This window comes from Arvicola amphibius, chromosome 15 (assembly GCF_903992535.2).
Source record: "Arvicola amphibius chromosome 15, mArvAmp1.2, whole genome shotgun sequence".
In the NCBI taxonomy this organism is placed as follows: domain Eukaryota; kingdom Metazoa; phylum Chordata; class Mammalia; order Rodentia; family Cricetidae; genus Arvicola; species Arvicola amphibius.
In genome coordinates this window covers 48,968,120-48,991,658 of record NC_052061.1, presented here as the reverse complement: position 1 = coordinate 48,991,658, position 23,539 = coordinate 48,968,120, and the positions used below count along the sequence as shown (strand labels likewise).

The 23,539-nt window shown below is 47.5% G+C and overlaps 1 protein-coding gene across 2 annotated transcripts in view; it reads right to left on the bottom strand.

Moving 5' to 3' along the window:
* Nucleotides 1-3,329: 3,329 nt before the first annotated feature.
* Spg7 (SPG7 matrix AAA peptidase subunit, paraplegin) overlaps nucleotides 3,330-23,539 on the bottom strand; it is a 45,013-nt gene continuing 24,803 nt past the window's right edge. For both annotated transcript variants that reach the window (XM_038312825.1, XM_038312824.2), the window contains 10 exons: nucleotides 23,142-23,304; nucleotides 22,447-22,620; nucleotides 17,756-17,880; nucleotides 15,191-15,293; nucleotides 13,721-13,831; nucleotides 10,363-10,478; nucleotides 8,049-8,205; nucleotides 6,970-7,136; nucleotides 6,384-6,461; nucleotides 3,330-3,680 (listed from right to left, as the gene is read on the bottom strand). In XM_038312825.1, coding sequence (XP_038168753.1) covers nucleotides 3,516-3,680; nucleotides 6,384-6,461; nucleotides 6,970-7,136; nucleotides 8,049-8,205; nucleotides 10,363-10,478; nucleotides 13,721-13,831; nucleotides 15,191-15,293; nucleotides 17,756-17,880; nucleotides 22,447-22,620; nucleotides 23,142-23,304 — 1,359 coding nt within the window. In that variant the 3' untranslated portion in view covers nucleotides 3,330-3,515. The remainder of the gene's footprint in view (nucleotides 3,681-6,383; nucleotides 6,462-6,969; nucleotides 7,137-8,048; nucleotides 8,206-10,362; nucleotides 10,479-13,720; nucleotides 13,832-15,190; nucleotides 15,294-17,755; nucleotides 17,881-22,446; nucleotides 22,621-23,141; nucleotides 23,305-23,539) is intronic.

Here is a 23,539-nt window from a genome sequence, read left to right as displayed (position 1 = left end):
ACACCTTCAAGGCTGGCCAGCAAGTTCCTTTCCTGAGCTGTCAACCCAGCTCAGAGAAGTATTTGTTTAATGAATGCCTTGATCCACGGTACTCATTTCTTTGAATGAAAGTCCCTTTGCATGTGTTTTCTCAGACCCGTTCCTGTTACTGCCAAGTACCTGGCTTTCTCTAATCTCAGCGATGTTTCCATCTCCACCACCATCCTCTGTTTCTGGACAAACAGACTCAGGTGATTACCACTAACTTAGGCCTGCACCTGCATTCCAGCTCCAGCTACAGTGCTGCTTGGGGCAGTGGTGGCTGTTAGGGGTCTGAAACGGAAACATGGCTTAGAATCGAGTTAGTTAAAAGGAAGTACAGCTGTGCCCTTAAGTTTCCTCTGGTGCATAAAACCGAGATGAACACAGAAGTGAACGGTTATGCAAAGACTTGGCTGATGCAGTTTTTCAAGCTCCAGCTCCCGTTCTCCTGGGCAGAGAACTCTACAAACGCAGTCCTACCCAAGGGCTTGTTGGATGACACCCTTGCAGGAGAGGCATGCTCTGTACAGGATTGCAATCTCTTGCATGACTAGCCTCAGCTTGTTGCTGTGACATGCTCATTCCAAAGCAAGCTGTTCCTTAAGTGGCTCCTTCCCGTCCAGTGCTTACTGAAACTTAGGTGTTTGGGAGCATCAGGAAATTCCAGCCTGATTCAATAATAAGCTTTCTTGGTGTTCATAATCTGGGACTCCTTTAATCACATAATTTTAATTTTTTTGTTTTTTGGTTTGTTTGTTTTTGTGACAGGGTTTTTCTGTAGCTTTGGAGCCTATTCTGGAACTTGCTCTTGTATACCAGGCTTGGCCTCAAATTCACAGAGATCCACCTGCCTCTGCCTCACCGCCCGGCCTTTTTGATTTTTTTAAAAAAGACTTATTATGTATCTAGCGTTCTGCCTGCATGTATGCCTGCAGGCCAGAAGAGGGCACCAGATCTCATGAATGGTTATGAGCCATCATGTGGTTGCTGGGAATTGAACTTAGGACCTCTGGAAGAACAGCCAATGAGTGCTCTTAACCACTGAGCCATCTCTCTAACCCCTCTTTTGATTTTAAAAAATTGTTAATATTTATGTGTGTGAGCCTACATGAGTTATGTGCACCACATGTGTTCAGGAGCCCAGAGAGACCAGATGAGGGCATTGGATCCCTCAGAACTAGAGTTAGATAGGCCATTGTGAGCTGCCATATGCATGCTGGGAATCAAATCCTGGGTTCTTCTGCAAAACCAGTAAACACACCAGGCTGTGGTGACGCATGCTTTTAATTAATCCCAGAACTCAGAAGGCACAGGCAGGCAGATCTCTGCGTGTTCACGTCAGCCTGGTCTGCAGAGCAAGCAAGTTCCAGGACAGTCAGAGCTACACAGACAAACCCTGTCCCCAAAAAAAAAAAAAAAAAAAAAGCAAGCAGTAAACACTCTTAACCATTGAGCCATACTTCTCCAGTCCCCAACTCTGATTTTTAAAAAAATTAATATCAGAGTGGCATAGTGTTTCTGGCTGGATTTGGTGGTGCATGCCCATAATCCCAGCAATCACAAGGCAGAAACAGGAGGATCATTAAAAGTTTGATGCCAGCCAGGGCTACATAATCCAGACCTGGTCTAAAAAAAAGGGCTAGAGAGATGGCTCAGTGGTTAGGGGCACTCACCAGCACCCACATGGCGGTCACAGCTATTTATAACTGCAGTTCCAGGGGACCAGGTGCCTCTTCTGACATCCATGGGTACCAAGCACGGCATGTGGCACACATATATATATGTGGCACATATATATATATATATATATATATATATATATATGTGGCACACACACACACACACACACACACACACACATATATATATATATATACGTTCAGGCAAAACATTTATCATAAATTTAATCCCAGTACTCGGGAGGCAGAGACAGGCGGATCTCTGTGAGTTCGAGGCCAGCCTGGTCTACAGAGTGAGTTCCAGGACAGGCTTCAAAGCTACAGAGAAACCTAACCTTGTCTCGAAAAACCAAAAAGGAAAAAAAAAAAAGATAGGTAGATGGGACTGTTTCAGTGGATAACAATTTTTACATTTGCTTATTCTCATTTTATTTTATAGATAGGGTCTCACTAGGTAGTTCTGATTGGTGTGAACACTCTAGGTTACTAGACTGGGCTCAAAATTCATCAAATTCTGCCTGTATCTTCCTCTAAGTACGTCCAAGCCTGGCATACTTATTTGTGTGTATGGATCTGGGCATTTGTGTGCCCCGGCATGGACTGGTCAGAGGACTCTGAGGTTATCAGGTCTGCAGAGTCATCATGCCTGCTTAAGACACTGCTTAGAGAAATAGGAAACCTAATTATGCACTACTCTTCGGTAAGAATCAGAACTCAGGGGTCTGGAGAGATGACTCAAATGGGTTAAGAGCATTGCCTGCTCTTCCAAAGGTCCTGAGTTCAATTCCCAGCAACCACATGGTGGCTCACAACCATCTGTAATGAGGTCTGGTGCCCTCTTCTGGCCTTCAGGCGTACAGACAGAATATTGTATACATAATAAATAAATATTTAAAAAAAAAAGAATCAGAACTCAGGTCAAACTTAAAATGTTCTTACAAACTCCTTGAGCCGCCCCAAATGCTGCTGCTGGTCCTGCTACTGTTTCCTACCGTTCAACAGCTTCCTCAGGTGCAGAGTGCTGGGCAGTAACAACAATTTGCTCTGACAGGAAGTCACTATAACCCTTGCTCCAAATGCCCCTGCACAGGAAGGGTGGAGGCACCACGGGCAGGAACTATGAGCCAGCAAGCGCCTGTGGCACACCCCACATGGTTTGAGTTCAGATCCTACGCAAAGGGCTTCTCTTGCCACTGAAGGGCTCAAGGTATGAAGGGAAACGAGACTCAGGGCTGCACAGCTCAAATGTTAATTCTCTACCATAAAATGGGAAAGCTATCAATTTTGGTAGTGGAAGCCAAGGCACTCCACATAAGGAGGACCTGGCCAGGGAGACTCCATTTGCTGGTGCACAGGGCAGTAGGTGGCAGTATCTGCATCTTCCACCAGTGCCTGTTCCCAACCCCCACACCCAATGAGTGTGCACTGTGATGCAGTCAGCTCAGAGGGTCATTCATCTCGGATCCTATTAGCATTCTGAGGGCACCCAGGACACAAACAGGGGATCATTCAGTTCAACTGGTGGGCCACCTTCAGATCTACAGAGCCAAACATGGAGACGGCACCTGAAGCCCAGGAACTCAACTCAAAATGCACACTCCCCACAAGGAAAGCAATACACATGGGAGGTCAGTTGTCTCTGCCAACGATTTACTAATCCTGAATCAATAAATAGATATCAGAAGTCTTCATCAGAAACCAGAGAGAGCTGACAGAGGCTGAGATTCAAGCTTCAGGTGAGAAGACTCGGAGGCTGATGGCAGCTGGCCGACAAGTTCCGAGTTAACTGCAGGTGCTGGGCCTTGGAGGTGGGGGCTAGGGAGCCGGACCTTCCTCCTCCCCCGAGGCTTGTTTCTCCTTTTCAGCATCAATCCATTTCTGTGGTGCGATCATTTTCTTTGGCCCATGGGGTGGTGGGCCAATGAGGGCCTCAATGTCCTCATAGTTTATCACTTCCTTTTCCAGAAGGGCATTCGCCAGCTAGAAAGAACAAACACGGCAGTGTGAGTGCCCTGGACAAAGACAAGAGCCTTGGAGGGCAGACGTCAGAGATGAGACCCATCCCACAGACCGTCTCTGTGTCCTAGGAGAGCAGGAGGGCTAATCTGTGAGCAGGGTGCCTCAGAAAGGTCGGCTTCCCAGAGAGACACAGGCGCAAAGGCAGTTAAGGCAAAGAATTGCTCCCTGTCTTTACCTAACAGTGAGCTGTCAGCTGCCAGCCTCATTCATTTTTCTGTTTCCTTTCAAAACCTCTGCTTATTTCTGGCAACTGCAATTTCCTTCACCAAACAAGGTATGTGTGTCTGGGAGAGGCAGGCGGGGGAGCTAAATACAGAGCCTCGTGCTTGGAATTTGTGGAGCTAGGCACCGACTGACACAACAGGGAGGGATTTCTGCTCCTCTGGATACAGTCAAACATGAACATCATCATCTTCACCATCGTCATTATTATATTCCCAGACAGAAATACACACACACACACACACACACACACACACACACACACACAGGCTGACTTCAAGCTTGCTATGTTTGTCTCAAGTTCTTGAATGCCAGGATTACAAGCATATGCTACCATGCCTGGCCCAGAAAATATTTTTATCCTAAAGGTCCTGTGTCTGTGGCCGTATCCCAAGCGCTGGGTATAGTGGAACACTTCTTTAACGCCAGCACACTAGAGACAAAAGGAAAAGCAGGTTTATGAGTTTGAGGTCTCCCTAGTTCCAGGTCAGCTGGGGCTACATAGTGAGATTCTATTTCAACAACAAAAGCAAAACAAAACTTTCCCAACTCGGAGGCTAAAGGTGTTGCTCGCTGCTCATACAGAGGACCTGGATTTGGTTCCCAGCACCTACATGGCAGCTTTCAATTGTCTATAACTCTAATTCCAAGGAAGCAACGACCTCTTCTGACCTTCACAGGTTCCTGCACATTTGTGGTGCACATATATACACGCAGGTACATGCATAGATATTAAACAAGTAAATCTAAAAAAACACCCAATATTTAAAAGAAAACTCTTCCGCATTTTCCTTTTGTTTTTGGTGATGCTGGGCTTTAGACATCTAGGCCCCAGGGTGATGTCTGTAGCTGTGCTGGAAGAGGCACAGTTCCCCTTTGCTCTCATCTGTCACTAGACTAAAACCTATTCGCTGTAGTTCAGTCCAGTCTGCAGTCAGTGGGTACCCCATTGGCAGTCTTTCCAATCCCTACCCCTCCAGTACAGTAAGCTGAAGTTCTGTTCAGTAACACTGGCTCCTTACTAAGCAGAGGTTCCTTCAGCAGAGACTGCACTGCCATAGGACCAGTACTCTGAGGGTCTGAAACGTTTGGGGTTTTTTTGGTTCTTTTTTTTTTGAAACAGGTTTTTTTGGTGTAACAACTCTGGCTGTTCTGGAACTTGCTTGGTAGACCAGGTTGGACTTGTACTCAGATAGATCTGCCTGCCTCCGTAGCTCCTGAGTGCTGGGATTAAAGGTATGTGCCGCCATACCTGGCTTTTTTTTTTTTTTTTTTTTTTTTAATTTTTGGAAGCAAGATGTCACTCTGTAGGCTACGCTGGTCATGAACTCAGCTATCCTTGTGCTTCTGCCTCCAGACAGCTGGGATGGCAGGCCTGTACCAACAAGCCTGCAGCAGCAATGCTTGGTGCAGGTGCCTCATTTTAAGGACGCAAAAGGCTAGAAATAACTACCCACATCAGCTGTCTGTCTTCATGTGGCACTGCCTTTTGGGTAGAAGCCATCATAACCCAGGGACAGTGTCTTCACCTCTGGAGCCTTCTTCCCTTTTCAAAACTGACTGCCCACACTGCAATACCAGACAACCCCACAGGACATCCCGCAGTTCTGTGCTGTCCTTAGCACAGAGGTTTGAGAGACTGTCACAGGAAGGAGGAGTACAAGATGCAGTGACTGTGTGTCCGGTGGGATCCGGGCCGCTGGGAAGGTAAGCAGGTGAGCATCCACTAAGGGCTCAGTTCTTACGTGTCAGTGCTGGGATGCCCGGTACCGAGGAGACGGTGACTGCGGGGCACACATCTGATGATGAGGGAACGCTGTACTATATAGGTAGAGTTTTTCTGAATCTAAATCTATTCTAAAATGAAAAAAAAAAGATCTTTGAAAAAATTTGAGGGAGGGCTGGAGAGATGTCTTGGTGGTAAGGAGCATATACTAGGTGTGTATAGTGGCACACACCTTGATTCTAACACTTGGGAGGCAGAGAGCTCTGAGAGGTTGAGGAGGAGGAGGGACGCTCACACTACTCGTGCAGGAGCCACACTCCACTCCCAGCTCTCTGCTCGGGCGGCCACAACCACTTGTAGCTCCAGCTCCTTCCGCTGGCCTCTATGGTCACTTGCACTCAAGTGCAGATACTCACACACCTGCACAAACACACACACATAATTAACAATAAATTGAAAAATAGCTATTTTTCCCCCGGAGAAAAAGTTTGAGTGCGGGAAACCCCTACAATTCCATGTTGCTACTGCTCGCGCTACATGGCCTGCGCACGAGGGCAGAGGAAACTCTCCTCTGAATGCACTGCTCTGATGAGACTGTAGTGAGAAGACGGGAAACACATTCTAGCTGAATAGGGCGTGTCAGTATTGAGCACACTGTCCCCTACACTTGTAGGCTCCAGAGACACTTTGGGGACACCTGGCCCACATGCCCTCACCGCCTGCAGCTTGTCCAGGTTGTCCAGCAGCACCTTCTCAGTGTGTCTGTAGGCCTTAGCCACCAGCAGTTTGGCTTCCTGTAAAGGAAGAGATAAGTCTGTCATGAGAGCGGTATGGAGCACTGTCCACAGACGCACTGACAGCCAGCTCCAACACCAAGGTGCAGAAAACACGGCTCAGGAGCAGGCCCATCCTTCCCAACACACAGCAGCACTGTCTTCTGTTCTCACCCCACCAGCCATCCTCACCCTCGAGAGAGCGACTGGACAACCCACGGCTGCTGCTCACGACTGGCCCTGAGCAGACCCAGGTGCCATGCTGGCTCAGCTTGCGAGCTACAGGGATCATGTACACTGCTCTACCACTTGGTATCCTATTGGACATTCTTCCCAGTTCCACATCTACCTTTATTTGGAGCCATCCAGGTCCTCAGCCAAAAGAACACACTTAACAGGTCAGAGTTCAGAACAAGACCAGCCACATTAGGCCTTCAGTACATGCTCGTTTGAGGTTGCTAACAGGCTCTTGCAGGGGAGACACCCAGATGCTTCTCCCCCATGGGCAGTGAGGCCTGTGCCCACTCACATGGTCCATCAGCTGCTGGAGGCCCTGGCTGAAGGGACGCCGTCCAATGCCCATGAGGCCCTCTTGTGCCTCAGGAAAGGAGACGGGCCCAATGCTAGGTGCCATCCCAAACTGTTTCACCATGGAGTAGGCAATGCGGGTGACCTTCTTCAAGTCGTCCTGGGCCCCTGGAATCCAGAGAGAGAGGTATTCTGAAGAGCATGTACACAGGAGCACCTGACCTCAGCCTGTCACAGCCCAAGCAGCACCAGACTCCCACAACACTGCCCTTACAACTTCCATAGCAAGACACTAACTGGGACTTCGTTTCTGTTTTTTAAATTACATTTTTTATATGTGTATACATACACACAGGCAAATGCCAGAACTTGCTAGAATTGGTTCCCTTATTTCACAACATGGATTCTAGGGACTGATCTCCAATCAGCAGTCTTGACAGCAAGCTTCTTTACCTGCTGAGCCATTTTACTGGCTCATTACTGCTTCTTAAAGGAAAAAACTTAACTACTCAGGACATGGGCCTGCCTTACATCAGTGACACACTCAAGCGTATGGCCAGGTCTGTACTAAGGAAGCCGTCACTTTTGCGGCACAATGTCCCTGAGACCCCCATTACCTTTCTGGATATCTAGCAAATGCTCTAATATCCAGTTCTATGTAGCCATGACCAGCGATTAACCAAGCAAATGTATTTACAGTCTATATGAAAGTTTTAAAATAAGTACCTTTTCGTTTATTTGTTTGTTTTTGTTTTTCTTTCCAAGATAGGGTTTCTCTGTTTAACAGCCCTCGCTGTCCTGGAATTTGCTATGTAGACCAGGCTGGCCTCTAACTCACAGAGATCTGCCTGCTTCTGTCACCCAAGTGCTGGGTTTAAAGGCGTGCACCACCACCACCTGGTTTACAATAAGTATCTTAAAGTAAGGCTTTTGCTTCGTTCCAGGCCTCCTCTGGCTCAGACTCCATCTGCACTGCACACACCTTCCACCAGTCCCACCCTGTTAAGTGCACTAAGCAGAAGGAAGCAGGCATTAGACAGAGGACTTTGATGAAGACAAACCCTAAGGCTGGCTCCTCACCAGAGGTCACCCTGCTGAATGAGATGGCCTCAGCCGCGCGACCACCTAGTGCCATGCACATCCGCTCAAACAGCTGTTCCTTGGTGAAGAGGTACTGGTCCCGAGGGAGCATCTGAGAGAAGCCCAGAGCAGCGTTTGTTCGAGGTGCTATGGAGACCTGCAGAGCACCAACAGAGCAGGGAGCAAGTGAGCTCAAAGGGAGACGGAGCCTCCTAAAACCGTCATCAGGTTGCCAAGTGGCCACCCAGGCTAGGCTATACGCCACATTCTTAGAGAATCCTCATGCTGCAGAAGCAGCTTGTGGAAACAGGAGTTTCTGTGTGGTGTGTTCATCAGTAGCACTGTGTGCATAGCAAGTCAACATGGCAGGTCTCTCTTTTTTTAAAAAAATATTTATTTATTTATTTATTTATTATGTATACAATATTCTGTCTGCGTGTATGCCTAGAGGCCAGAAGAGAGCACCAGACCCTATTACAGATGGTTGTGAGCCACCATGTGGTTGCTGGGAATTGAACTCAGGACCTTTGGAAGAGCAGGCAATGCTCTTAACCTCTGAGCCATCTCTCCAGTCCCAACATGGCAGGTATCTTAGAAGCAGTCCCAGCGTGTAAGGGCAAACTTCACCTCACATGCCAGTCGGCACTGATCGTGGGAAACTCTGGAATGTACTCAAGGAAGGGAGGCCATCCTATCCTTGCCTTCTCCTCCTACAATGCCAGACATTTGAGGAAGAGGTAGGACTACTTCTCCAGCAGGCCAAGAAGAAGCTGCTGTATGACAAAGAAAAGTGTGTGGGACAGGTCAATGCAGGCCCAGCTGCCTGTGAGACCCAGGCAGAAGCTAGCATTAACTTTCAAAGTCAGGGCTATGATGACAGTCAGTGGTAAAGAGCTTGCTTACCATGTGCAAGCCCTGGGTTGGATCCCAGAACTGCCAGAAAGAAAAAAAGATGGGGGCTGGAGAGATGGCTCAGTAGTTGGAGCACTGACTGTCTACAGGATTCTGAGGTTGATTCCCAGCATCCACATGGTGGGTCACAACCACCTGTAACTCTGGTTCAAGAGGATCCAATGGCCACTATTGGCTTCCATGAGAACTAGGCACATATGTGGTATACTGACATACATGTAGCCAAAATACCTGAACATAAAATAATATAAAGAAAATAATTTTTTTGAGACAGGTTGTAAAGGTGTGGTAGGCCACCACCACCCAGCAGAAAGAAAATTGTTTTGTCTTTTGAGACAGGGATTCTCTGTGTTGCCCTGATTGTTCTGGAACTCACTTTGTAGACCAGGCTGGCCTCAAACTCACAGAGAGCCACCTGCCTCTGCTACCTGAGTGCTGTGGCATTAAATGTGTGCACCACCAATGTCTGGCAAGAAATTTTCTTAGAAGATGATTTAATGTCTACAATAAGAACAAACTGTGGTCACGATCTGTCAGGATCACAGTGACAGCCACAGGTTCCTTCACGGAACACAGCTATGCTTGCAGCCATAAAAATCAAGTGACAATTTTAAGAACAAAAAAAAAAAAGTTTTTTTTTTGAGTTTGGCATTTGTTTGGCATTTTGAAACAGTATTTATTTTGCTACTGAGTTCATCAGTGCCCAGCCCACCTGCCCCCCCATGATCATGTGACATGATCATGTCCCCAGATCAGTGACAGCCAAATATGCCATGGGGTAGCAGGTAGGCATTAACCTGCCAATCCCAGGAACACAGAGGGACCGCTCCAATCTACTTCAAAGAGAACGGACAATGTGCTGTTAGCTCTGAAAACAGCAGCGGAACTGAGCAAGTGTGCACATACAGGCAGTCCGCTGTCTGCTGCACTGTCTCCTGAACTGCTGGGGTGGGAACAGTGGTGTTACCAGCCCCTATGAAATCCTTGCTATTTGTCAGAGCTACCCAGGCCTCCCTAGAGGGTAAGCCGGATGCCACAACTCTTGTCCCATATCCCTGGATTTCTCAAGGGTCACTATGCATAGTCTACATGATTTCTGGAAACTATTTCCAAGAAACATTTGCCGTTCTGAGCAGAAACAAGTTCAGCTCTCTGCCATGAGGCTCAAATGGTCAGAGACAGAGGACTTGGACACAGAAAACTTTCCCCTCATGCCTGGTAACTAAGGTTTAGGACCTGCTCCAGCCTCTCCCTCCTAGTTCTGCTAGGGCTACAGCCAGAGTCATGCCAAGTTAGTGATAAAATTTCTTTCACATAACAGAAACACATGTGGTGTTTCCCAGACCAGATGGGTGAAGGTCTGTGGAGTTCAGATCGCCCACCACTCTCCATCACAACTTACCTTCATTACAGCTTCTGTGTGCTCGAGCAGCCAACCGACCAAGGCATGGCCAGACTCATGGAAGGCAACCACTCTCTGCTCCTCCTTGGAAAGGATCTTACTCTTTTTAGCAGTTCCTGAAAGAAGACAAGAACCAAGTTCAGGAACAATATGCTGGGTCCCTTCTGGGCACTGTCTTCTTGCTTGGCACTTCTGTAGCTCTGCTGACACTTCACACAGACATCCCTCTTGACAGCCAGACCCCAGGGAACCCTGGAAAGAGGTGGAGTGGAGTGTTTCCTGGGAACCATCAAAACAGTTCTTTTCTTTTCTTGTTTTGAATTTTGGAGACAGGGTTTCTCTGTGTAGCCCTGGCTGTCCTAAAACTTGATCTGTAAACCAGACTGGCCTCACATTCAAAGATACACCTGCCTTTGCTAGGATTAAAGGTGTGTGCCACTACCCAGGGCTATCAAAGCAGTTCGTTAGGAACTAGGACAGTCTTCACCTTCAGTGCGTCCCTCCCTATGCCATGAGTGGCTTCTGGACTTTGTCACTGACAGGATGGGGAGGCCTCTGCTGCGGTTCTGCTTCCATTCTTCCCTCCACGAGATGAGGGCCTCACACCTCAGGGGCATGTCTACTTAACCCTCCCTGCTTAGCTTCTGGTCATTTACCATCTCAAGCTTTTCAAACATTAAGTTTCCATTCTGTATTATCTTTTTGCTGTTGCTGCTTTTTGAGATAGGGTCTCACTATGTTGCCCAAGCCATCAGGTGCCACCACACCTGACATGAGTTAATGTTTAGGTTTGAAAAGAAAATGGCCCCCAAAGGGAATGGTACTTTAGGAGATGTGGCCTACTTAGAGTAGGTATCTTGTTGGAGGAAGTATGTCATTGCTAAGGTGGGCTTTGAGGTCTCATATATGCTTAAGATCCTGCTGAGAGTGACAGTCCACTTCCTACTGCCTTGTGATCAAGATGTAGCCAGCATCCTGTCTGCCTGCACACAGCCATGCTCCCCACCATGATGATATTGGACTGAATCTCTGAACTGTAAGCTGCCACCTCAATTAAATGTTTTCTTTTATAAGAATTGCCATGGTCATGGTGTCTCTTCACAGCAATAGAAACCCTAACTAAGACAGGACAAATGCCACAGGTTCCCAAGGCTGGGCCTCTGGAAGCAAGAAGTTCCTGAGGGAGGGACAAACAGAGCTGTCACTACCTAGTTATGATTTCTTCATAGCAGCCAGTAGAGAACAGAATGGAATCTGCCCATATCTTTTTCTAAAAGAATGTTTTGGCCAGGCACGGTGATGCACACCTTTAATCCCAGTACTTAGGAGTTTCAGAGGCAGGCAGATTTCTGTGAGTTCCAGTCCAGCCTGGTCTACATAGTGAAACCCTCTCTCAAAAATATAAATAAAAAAGTAAAAGTATGTAGCTAGGCAGGGGTGACGCATGCCTTTAATCCCAGCACTCAGGAAGCTGAAGCAGGTGGATCTCTGTGAGTCTGAGACCAGCCTGGTCTACAGAGCAAGTTCCAGGACAGGCTCCAAAGCTACATAGAGAAACCCTGTCTCGAAAAACAAATGAACAGCCGGGCAGTGGTGGCGCACGCCTTTAATCCCAGCACTCGGGAGGCAGAGGCAGGCGGATCTCTGTGAGTTCGAGGCCAGCCTGGTCTACAAGAGCTAGTTCCAGGACAAGCTCCAAAGCTACAGAGAAACCATGTCTTGAAAAACCAAAAAAAAAAAAAAAAAAAAAGAAAAAGAAAAACAAATGAACAACCAAAAATTTAAAAAATTAAGAATTATGTTTTCTCTAAGGTTTTTATTTTCTGGGGAGCTGACATCACAGGGATGAGCGAATGAGAACTGGCAGGCCCATTAAACACTAACTGTCTTGGGTTGAACACTAAGTAAACCTCCATCTTGGCTCTGAGGGAACCTGGTTTTTAAGTGGGGCCAAGGGTCCTGCACTTGACACTCATAATCACCTCCAGCTGAACAATCAGCTGCCACTGTGTCTGATGTACTCATGGCTCACAGAAATTGTGTAGGGGGGGGGGCTGGAGAGATGGCTCAGCGGTTAAGAGCATTGCCTGCTTTTCCAAAGGTCCTGAGTTCAATTCCCGGCAACCACACGGTGGCTCAAAACCATCTGTAATGAGGTCTGGTGCCCACACACTGACAGAATATTGTATACTAAATAAATAAATATTAAAAAAAAGAAATTGTGTAGGAGGTTCCAGCACATGCCATTCAAGATGCTAAAATGAGCTAGGCATGGTGGTGCACACTTTTGATTCCAGCTCTCCAGAGTCAAAGCCAGAAGGATCTATGAGTTTAAGGCCATCCTAGTCCACCTAGAGAGCTCCAGGACTACATAGAGACCCTGTCTCAAAAAGAAAAAAAGAAAAGAAGCTTTTGGTTAAGTACCACTGCAAAGCAACCTTGTTCACTGGACATTATGATTCATGCTTTTAATTCCAGCGCTTGGGAGGCTGAGGCAGGCAGATCTCTGTGATTTTAAGGCCAGCCACGGCTATATGATGAGATCCCATCTCAAAGAAAACATACACCAACTGAAACTAGACAAACAGCACCCCATCCTCCTGATGGCAAACGAGGCTCCACCTTATTGATCACTCGAGTCTTTAGTTTCAGAAAAATGAGAGTCAGTGGCAGGCTTATCCCTCTCCCTGAGATCCTGCAGGTGGCCTTTGGTCAGCAGCCTCTACCCTCCACCATACGTGGCTGGCTGTGCCTCACCTGGTCTGAGGTGGGCCCTCAGTCACTTTATGTTACCTGGGATAATCAATGCCACAGATGGGAGTACAGGGAACTTATTTTTGGAGGGTTTTTTTTTTTTTTGAGATAAGGTGTTTCTACATAACTTGGCTTTTGTGGAACTCATCAAGTTGTAGACCAAACTGGCCTCAAACTCAGAGATCCTCCTGCCTCTGCCTCCTGAACGCTTAGATTAAAGGTGTGTGTCATTATGCCTGGCCTTGCCCTCCCATCCCCCCAGTTTTTTGAGATAGTATCTCATCTAGGCTGGCCTAGATGTAGACTTGGATGATTTTGAACTTCTGATCTTCGACCTCCCAAGTATTGGCATTACAAATATGTGTGCCAGCACACTGGACTTGAAGATGATTTTATATTTGCTTGAGGAGTAAGTCTGTTCTTAGATAAATTTACAATATCTCAAATGGAGGAAGAGTAACAATTCCTTGCTACTGACGTAACGACAGAACCTGGGCCTACTTGCACCTACCCAACCCCCATCTTGTCTGGCACAGACAACTTCTGACTGGTTGTCTGAAAGTGTTGGCCCTAGCAAGCCTTAACAAGGGGTGTGTCTTCATACCGGCAATGACACGCTCCACCGCATACTCAAAGTTGAACGTGTGGACAGATGTGTGCCCCTCCCGTGCAGCATGCAGGGCAGCCTCATTGCAGATGTTGGCGATGTCGGCGCCTGTCAACACAAACCACAGGCAGGGATGGGGGGTGGGGCTGGCTCTTCCCTGTCAGCATTTAAGGAAAGGAAAAAGAAGGAAGGAGGGAGACTGAGCTTTTAATGAAGAAAAACAAAAATGGAAAAAGCCAGAAGTGGGGGCATAGTGATTCCATTACTGGGGAGGCTGAGGCAAGAGAACTACAAGTTCTAGGCAAGCATAGTCTACATAATAGAACTCTATTGCAACACAACAGAGAAAGGAACAAAAAGGAAAGAAGGAAGGGAGGAAGGGTAGAAGGGAAGGGAAGGGAAAGGAAGGGAAGGGAAGGGAAGGGAAGGGAGATGGGAGCGAGGGAGAAGAATAGGAAAAGGGAGGGGAGAGGAAGGAAATAAATGCCAGCAGTGGTGAGCTGTGCAGGAGGGAGGAAGGGAGGCAGGAGAGCAGGCAGCACTGCAATGTCATGCTGCTCTGGATCTTGCAGCCCTTTCCCATCTGCTCCTGGGCTGTTTAATGGCACCTGACATTTCTTATGTGTACAAAAGAATAAGAATGAAGGGATCTCATGTGTACAAATTCTATTAAAAACTAAAGTATAATCAAAAAAGAAAAAGTAGTCTAAGAGAAATTTTGTTTTTATTTTTAGAGATAGGATCTCATGCTATAGCCTAGCCTGTCCTTAAACTCACAACAATTTTTATTTTTTATGTCTCAGACTCTCAAGTGCTTAAGGTTCTAGGCGTAGATGCTAATGCATATGAAATAAAAATAAATTAACAAATTCTGAAAAGTAACGATTATAGGCATAAGCCAGCAGCCTAGCTTTCAGAGTAATTTTAAATGTACCTTTAAAATGGGAGCTATACAGAAAGGAAACCTAACTGTGATTTCTCCCCCCCTCCTTTGAGACAGAGTTTTTCTGTGTAGCCCTGGCTGTCCTTGAACTCAGAGATCCGCCTGCCTCTGCCTCCTGAGAGCGGAGATTAAAGGCGTGCGCCACCACTGCAGGCACTGAGTTGTGATTTCTACTTCACTGGAAATCCCATGGGGACTGTGCGGAGGAGGCCTGGCGGGACAGTCTAAACTAGAAGGTGTTCTCTATGTAGAGGAGACACAGGAAGACTGTCTCGCAGTCCTTTGCGACAGAAGCTCTGGGGCCATCATGATGCTGCCTGCTACTGTAGTGGAGACACCACAGGGCTGCCTGTGAAGTCGGGTGAGCAACACAACACTTCTGCTATTGCATCCACCATCCCTTTGCTGCTCACATTCACCCCTGGTCTCACCCAGGCCTGACTAGTGACTCAGAACAGGGACAGCACTTGCACTGGCAGGTAGATGCTCCACTATGACCTTGTGTACTGGGGTCAAGGTCGTACCACTGAATCCTGGTGTCAGCTCTGCCAGTCGCTGGGAGTAGAAACTGCTGGGCTGGGTCAATTTCAGGCCTTTCAGGTGCTGCTCGAAAATCTCCCGCCGCTCCTGTCACAGAAGGGGGACACGACTAAATTCATCACACTTGCTAACAAGACGAACCCTTCTCCCATGAGCTCCATGAATGAAACTGGTGGTGTCATAGGACACTGGCTTCTGCGTGACTGACATTTTCAGTCATACCCATGGTTTTGGAAACCAATTTAGAGAGGCAAGCTGATGAGAAGCTGAAGAAAATGGCTCACAGGTTAGGAACACTTGTTTCTCTTTCAGAGGAACTGGGTTGGGTTCCTAGTAGCCACATGATGGTTCACAACCATCTGAAACTTTAGTTCCTAGGGACCCAAGGGATCCGATACTCTCTTTTGACCTCCTCTGGCACTAGGCACACACATGGTGCACATGCATTCATGTAGACAAACTCTCATAAAAATGCTCAAATAAATAAATCTAAGAGGGAGGGATGAAAAACCCCAAGACCTCATAAAATTCAAGATGGAAAGGAGAAATGCCCTCATTTTGACTTGAGAGAATTTAATATAAAAACTCAACCTAAGCCAGACAGTGGTGGCTCGCACCTTTAGTCCTAGCACTTGGGAGGCAAATGAGAGTTTGGTCTTCAGAGAGCGTTCCAGGATAGCCAGGGCAACATAGAGAAACCCTGTCTCAAAAAAGAAAAAACAAAAACACAAAAAACCACCTCAACCTAGGCCAGTGCAGTCAACTCCATACCCATAGAGATGAAGACAGGACACACTGGGGAAATTTACGCTCACTGTGGAACCAGGAAAGAGCAGTGAGTAAACACTGAGCAAGTCCCATCTTTAGGCCTGTGAGCCCAGCATTCAAGAAGTTGAAGCTAATGTTGGGCGGTGGTGGCTTTAATCCTAGCACTCAAGAAGCAAAGGCAGGAGGATCGCTGTGAGTTTGAGGCCAGGCTGGTCTACAAGAAACCAAAAAAAAAGGAAGGAGAAGAAGAAGCAGAAGCAGCAGCAGAAGAAGAAGCAGAAGAAGCAGAAGAAGCAGAAGCAGAAGAAGAAGAAGAAGCAGAAGCAGAAGAAGAAGCAGAAGAAGAAGCAGAAGCAGCAGAAAAAGAAGCAGAGGCAGCAGAAGAAGCAGCAGCAGCAGAAGCAGCAGCAGCAGAAGCAGCAGCAGAAGCAGAAGCAGAAGAAGCAGCAGAAGCAGAAGCAGCAGCAAAAGCAGAAGCAGAAGCAGCAGCAAAAGCAGAAGAAGCAGAAGCAGAAGAAGCAGAAGCAGAAGAAGCAGAAGCAGAAGAAGCAGAAGCAGGAGCAGCAGAAGCAGAAGAAGCAGAAGCAGAAGCAGCAGCAGCAGCAGCAGCAGCAGCAGCAGCAGCAGCAGCAGCAGCAGCAGCAGCAGCAGAAGCAGAAGCAGAAGCAGAAGCAGAAGAAGAAGAAGAAGTAGTAGAAGCAGAAGAAGAAGCAGAAGCAGCAGAAGAAGAAGCAGAGGCAGCAGAAGAAGCAGCAGCAGCAGAAGCAGCAGCAGAAGCAGAAGCAGCAGAAGCAGCAGAAGCAGCAGAAGCAGCAGCAGAAGCAGAAGCAGCAGCAGAAGCAGCAGCAAAAGCAGAAGAAGCAGAAGAAGCAGAAGCAGAAGAAGCAGAAGCAGAAGAAGCAGCAGAAGCAGCAGCAGAAGCAGCAGCAAAAGCAGAAGAAGCAGAAGAAGCAGAAGCAGAAGAAGCAGAAGCAGGAGCAGCAGAAGCAGAAGAAGCAGAAGCAGAAGAAGCAGAAGCAGAAGAAGCAGAAGCAGAAGAAGCAGCAGCAGCAGCAGCAGCAGCAGCAGAAACAGAAGCAGAAGCAGAAGAAGCAGAAGAAGCAGAAGAAGAAGGCCGGGCGGTGGTGGCGCACGCCTTTAATCCCAGCACTCGGGAGGCAGAGGCAGGCGGATCTCTGAGTTCGAGGCCAGCCTGGTCTACAAGAGCTAGTTCCAGGACAGGCTCTAGAAACTACAGGGAAACCCTGTCTCAAAAACCAAAAAAAAAAAAAAAAGAAGAAGAAGAAGAAGAAGAAGAAGTTGGAGGGCTGGAGGATCACAAGTTCAAGGCCAGCCTGGGATATATAGCAAGACTGTCATAAAAACCAAAACGAAACAACTACAAAAGGACATTGGGTATTTTTATGGCTCCTAGAGGAGCATGGCCACATACTTGGGCCCCAGTAGCCATAATAATGTCACACCAATGGGGGCTGGAGAGATGGCTCAGCGGTTAAGAGCACTGCCTACTCTTCCGAAGGTCCTGAGTTCAATTCCCAGCAACCACATGGTGGCTCATAACCATCTTTAGTGAGGTCTGGTGCCCTCTTCTGGCCATACACACAGACAGAATATAGTATACATAATAAATATTAAAAAAAAGTAATGTCACACCAAGCCTAAGCCCCGAGAAAGAACAATGACAACTACAAATCTAGAGTTCCCAGGGAGGAAAGGCTGTGCCCAGGCCACAAGAACTGTGCTATGCAAAGCTAGCTGCCCTCATTCCCAGCAGTTCTGACCTGCAGAGTGGGAAGATCAATGAAGACATGCCTGTCAAGTCGCCCAGGCCTCATCAGAGCATTGTCCAAAACATCAGCTCGATTCGTGGATGCCAAGACGATGACATGGTCCGTAGTGCCCATTCCTGGGAGAGCAGAGCAGACACAGTGAGCGGCCTTTGGAGTGGGGGATTTCAACAAGATGGCTTTTCCCCTACCCCCTTCACCATAGCAGGGAAAAGTAAAGGTCCAGGGACAAAAAGGCCACCAGATTCCTTCCCAACAAGATGATGAGGTGAGGACACCTCCCCAATGGCTCTCAAAGTCATGCTAAAAGTGTGCAGCTGCTTGTTCTTCAACAACAGCACTTTCCCTTGGCCATATATGGAGGCAGAACTGCCCAAAGACCCCCTGGAGATGCAGGCAGCATCCCTGCAAGGGAGTAGTACATTCTCACCCCAGGAGCCACAGTTCTTGCTGAGCTGCCACCACCCTTCCTGTATGGTGCCAAAACACTTTAACACTTGGGTTTAGGCATGAGGGTTCTTGTCCAGGATATTAAACGTAGGGCTGGAGAGAGGACTCAGTGGTTAAAGCCAGGGCCACTCTTGCAGAGGACTCACATCAGGTGGCTCACAGCCATCTGTAAGTCTAATTCCAGGAGGTCTGCTTGCTTTCCTTTGACATCCATGGGCACGAGGCACATATATGGTACACATATTTACAAACACATGTAAAACATTTATACACCTGTAGTTTTTTAAAAAGTAGCTAAGAAACCTCCCCAGATCCTTGACTAGATCTGACTGGGGAAAAATCAGCTACACAACAAGGTTTATAGACAGATGTGGTGGTGCACACAACCTTTACTCCCAGCATCTGGGAGGCAGAGGCAGGAGGATCTCTGTGAGTTTTAGATCAGCATGGTCTACAGGGCGAGCTCCAGGAGAGCAAAGACATAGACACCCTTCCAAAACAAGAATTTTTTTTTTTTTTTTGTTTTTTCAAGACAGGGTTTCCCTGTAGTTTCTAGAGCCTGTCCTGGACCTAGTTCTTGTAGACCAGGCTGTCCTAGAATTGGAGCACGATGACGTGCCTTAGCCCTGCATGTGGAGGCAGAGGCAGATGCATCTCTATGAGACCCAGGCCAGCTAAGGCCACATGGTAAGACTCTGCCCCCACCCAGCCCTAAAAACAAACTAATAAAAACAAAACAAAAAATTACAACAGGACTAGAAAGATGGCTCATTTAGGAAAAAAAAAAAGAACAAACCTAAAACCATTTGCTATGTAGGATGAGGACCTGAGTCTGAATTCTCAGAACTCATGCAAACGCCAGACGCATCGCACAAGCGTCTATACTCCTATCACTCCTATGGGGATTGAAGGCGGAAGAATCCCTCAGGCTCTCAAACCAGCTAGGCTGGAGAGAGGCTGTGTGGGAGAAGAATGGGGAACAGACACATGAGCTGGGTCGATGTCACAACAGAGATGTGAGGAGTGGATTCCAGGAGCCACCTGTCAGCCAGTCTGTGGTGGCACACACTTTTAATCCCAGCAATTAGAAGGCAGAAATAGGCAGATCTCTGTGAGTTCGGGGCTAGCCTGGTCTATAAGTGCTAGTTCCAGGACAGGCTCAGAAACTACAGAGCAACCTATCTCGAAAATAAATAAATAAATAAATAAGAAAGAGAAGTTGGCCGTACCCTGACAACATCAGCGTAGAGTAACCACATTTATTACCACACCGCACCAGCACAGTAGCCAGTCCCCAGACAGAGCAGATTCTCTCACTCCAGTGTTCACTTCTAACTTTTGGTCTGGGGGTGCGGGTGTACACAGAAACTATGTAGTTCTGGATATCCTGAAACTTGCTACAACCAGGCTGGCCTTAAACTCACAGAGATCCACCTGCCTCTGCCTCCCAAGTACTGGAATTAAGAGTGTGAACCACCATGGTTGGCCCTGTTAGGATTTTCAAAAGTCTCCTATGTGGAATTAGCATTCACATTTTCTATTTGTTTCCCCAAACAAAAACTTGTACAACATATACCACAACAGAACACTTCACGTTAAATAATTCTTTCTCTGGGCAGTGGTGGTGACACACGCCACCTTTAATCCCTGCACTGGAGAGGTAGAGGCAGGCAGATGTCTGTGAGTTAGAGGCCAACCTGGTCTACAGAGAGAGTTCCAGGATAGCCAGGATTTTTACAGAGAGAAACCCTGTCTCAAAAGTGCCCCCTCCAAAAAGTCCTTTTCTTAAGAATACACCTTCAGCCAAGTGACTGTGTGGTAAGCAGGTGGGTGGCTGGGGCACGTGCCTCAGGCTCTCTCGTATAGCTTTACAGTCCCAGAAAGGCCCACAGCACCTGTGCTTAGGCCTCTGTGACTAGGATTCCTCATTCCCTGGGGCGTTTTCCCACGACCAGCACCACATCCGCTCAACTTGCTCCTCTGCACGTCAATGAACAGAAAGTGCTCTTCCTGCAGAGACAACAAAGACTAGTCTCAGAGTATCTGAAGGAGCCAGGCACAGCTGTGAGAACACAAAGAGACTTGCTAGTGCTGGGCCAAGTTGACCAGCAACCAGTGCCTCAGCCAACCCTGGGGGACAAACAGCTATTTTTATGGTCGTTCAGAGAAATTCAGCTCAGAAAAACGTCATGCTTTCTAGTAGACTCAGATCTCTTGAAAAAGATGGCCTCTGTCGTCAAGCTGTGTGAGGTAACACACTGGTTAACAGATTTTCTTTTCTAGTTCAATAGTAAGGTTATGAAATCCATTTAAGCTCCCATTTAAATAAAATATATCTTTGAGGGGGCCAGACACCCACAGGAGAAGGGTTTATTGGAGTCTCCCTCATGATTAAGGATGCCTGGTCAACGTTCAGAAGGATGAGGGATATGTGTTCCGCCTCACTTTATAAATCATAGAGCCATAGCTGAGACAAGAAAGACCATCACATCATGTCATGGACCAAGGCCTGGTCTGAAAGAACGGGGAATCTCTAGCAGTTCTCTGCCCTCAGCAGGGAACTAACTGCTCCAGCCACACCTCCCAAGGCAGTTGTGCTCTGGGAACTGGCCCCTGAGTACTTGCTGTCAGTGTGCAAAGCAGCTGCTGGGGTAGCTGTTGCTCCTGCCACGGGCTCTGAACTAATATGCGGACAGACAACTGGACAACAAAAGGGCCAGGAAAGGCAGGGCTGTGGGCAGCTCTGTTTGCAGCCATTCTCACACCATCTCAAAAACACAATGCCTGTTCTCTTCAGTGTTAGAACTATCCACTCCTTGACTGACTGATTTAGGGTTTTTTGAGCCAGGGTTTCTCTATGTAGTCCTAGCTGTCCTGGAACTTGCTCTGTAGACCAGGCTGGCCTCAAACTCACAGAGATGTGCCTGCCTCTGACTCATAAGTTCTGGGATTAAAGATGTGCACCACCACTACCTAAAGTATCCTTTGATTTTTTTTTTTTAGGTTATTTTTTTTTTAAGTTTTTTTCAAGACAGGATTTCTCTGTGATGCCCTAGCTGTGTTAGAACTGGCCTTGAACTCACAAAGATCTGCCTTCCTCTGCCTCTTAAGTGCTAGGATTAAAGGTATGCGCCATCAGTACAAGCCTATCCTTTGATTTTTAAACCTGTAGCAACTTTACAGTTCATGAAATAACTTCCAGGGTGCACCAGCCCCTCTGACATCACAACAGCTAGGAGTTGAACTCTCACATGCCTCTGTGTGTGAGGCGTGCAAACATATGCATGCACATGCAGGTTCAAGCATGGACCTGTGTATGAAGGCCGAAGGAAGACATCATGTGTCCTCTCCCATCACTCTCCACCATGGATGTGGCGTGTGACTCTGAATGCCTTGAGGATCATGTTATTGAACTGTTCCTCCCAAAATAAATGCCTTACCTGGCCTTAAGAATACATCACACACACATACACACAACACACAAGCCAGGTGTGGGGGTGCAGGTCTTTCATCCCAGCTCTCAGGAGGCAAAGGCAGGCAGACTCTCTGAGTTTGAGGTCAGCCTGGTCTACAAAGTAATGTCCAGGACAATCAGGGCTGTTACACAGAGAAACCCTGTCTCAAAAAATCAAAAACCTACATCACAATCCCCCAAAAAGATGTCTTTAACATAACCATCCTGCAAGGAGGGTTACCCCCTTGTAGACCAGGCTGGCCTCGCATTCATAGAGATCCACCTGTCGCTGCCTCCCGAGTGCTGGGATTAAAGGTGTGCACTACCACCGCACACCTTTCTTTTGTTTTTTTTGAGACAGGGTTTCTCTGTAGCTTTAGAGCTTAGAGCCTGTCCTGGAACTCATTCTGTAGATCGGGCTGATCCGAAACTCACAAAGATTCCCATCTTTGCCTCCCAAGAGTTCGGGTTAAAGGCATGCACCACCACTGCCCAGCTTGTGAAAGCGGCGTTTGTTAAAGGTAGCAAGCGGATGGACAATTCTTAAGCTGACTTTGCTGTTAGATGTCAGCATCTAAACTATTCTCTGCATAATGTTCTCACTAGGGCAGGAGTGAACAATAAGTAACAGTGGCTAAAAAAAAAATACCCATACTAGTGATATTCCAGAAGTTTGAACAAAAAAATGTCACCAGGTTCATCTGCCCTGAAGGCCGTCACTCTGACAGGGTCAGAGTCTCCTCTGGTGTACAGTGTATGGTAAGGTATGCTTGGCACTGACCATCCATCTCGACCAGGAGCTGGTTGAGGGTCTGTTCTTCCTCTGTGTTGGAGAAGCCAGACATGGAGGTGGACCGCTTCTTCCCCACAGCATCGATCTCATCGATATACACTATGCAAGGGGCTCGGGCCCGGGCTTCCTTGAAGAGGCTCCGCACACGGGCAGCTCCCAGGCCTGAGGGGACACAGAGAGTCAAGAGATAGGTAGATGAAGGAAATCAAATCCTATTTTTGGGTTACAGCTAAGCAAATCTTCCACAAAGATGCCTATATCTAACCAGCCACTCTCTGTAGATGAACCAGAAGTGCCGTCTTGCCATCCAGGACTTCCAAGCCACAGATGAAAGTGGAATCAAAACACACCAAGTGGATGTGGGTCAAAGCTTTTGTTTTCTTGTTTTTTGTTTCGTTTTGTTTTGTTTTGAAGACAGGGTTTCTGTGTAGCCCTCGATATCCTGGAACTCACTCTGTAGACCAGGCTGGCCTCAGACTCAGAGATCCACCTGTGTCTGCTTCTGAGTGCTGGAATTAAAGGTGTGTGCCACCTCTGCCTGGCTTGGACCAAAGCTTATTGGAACTCGGGCTATGTTTGTCCTTCTCTGTTCCATTCAGCTCCCCATGTTAGGGAGGGTTATGTGAAAAGCCATCCCAGGCACTAGGCCAATAAACCTGCCCTTACTTCCAGCCCATACCTACCTCCAATGACCTCCACAAACTCTGAGCCAGCCATTGCTAAAAAGGGCACTTGAGCCTCCGTGGCTACTGCCTTGGCCAACAGCGTCTTCCCACAACCAGGAGGTCCCAGCAATAGGGCACCCTTTGGGACCTTGGCACCAAGCTGAAGGAAGCGTTCTGGGCTCTAGTGAGGAACAGACATGTGACACTAAGTACTCAGCCTTTCACGGAGAATGTTTAAGTGACTCATGTGAAGAGAACCTATGACAGTCGTGAATCAGCTACAGTCTCAGGGGTCCAGAAAAACAAAGCTTCATAGGCTTTCAGCTCCAAAAGAAAAGATGGTCTAGCTGAAGTGGACAACTACACTCTTCTCCTTTGATGGCCAACTGCATACTGGGAAATGCTGTTGGTTTCCC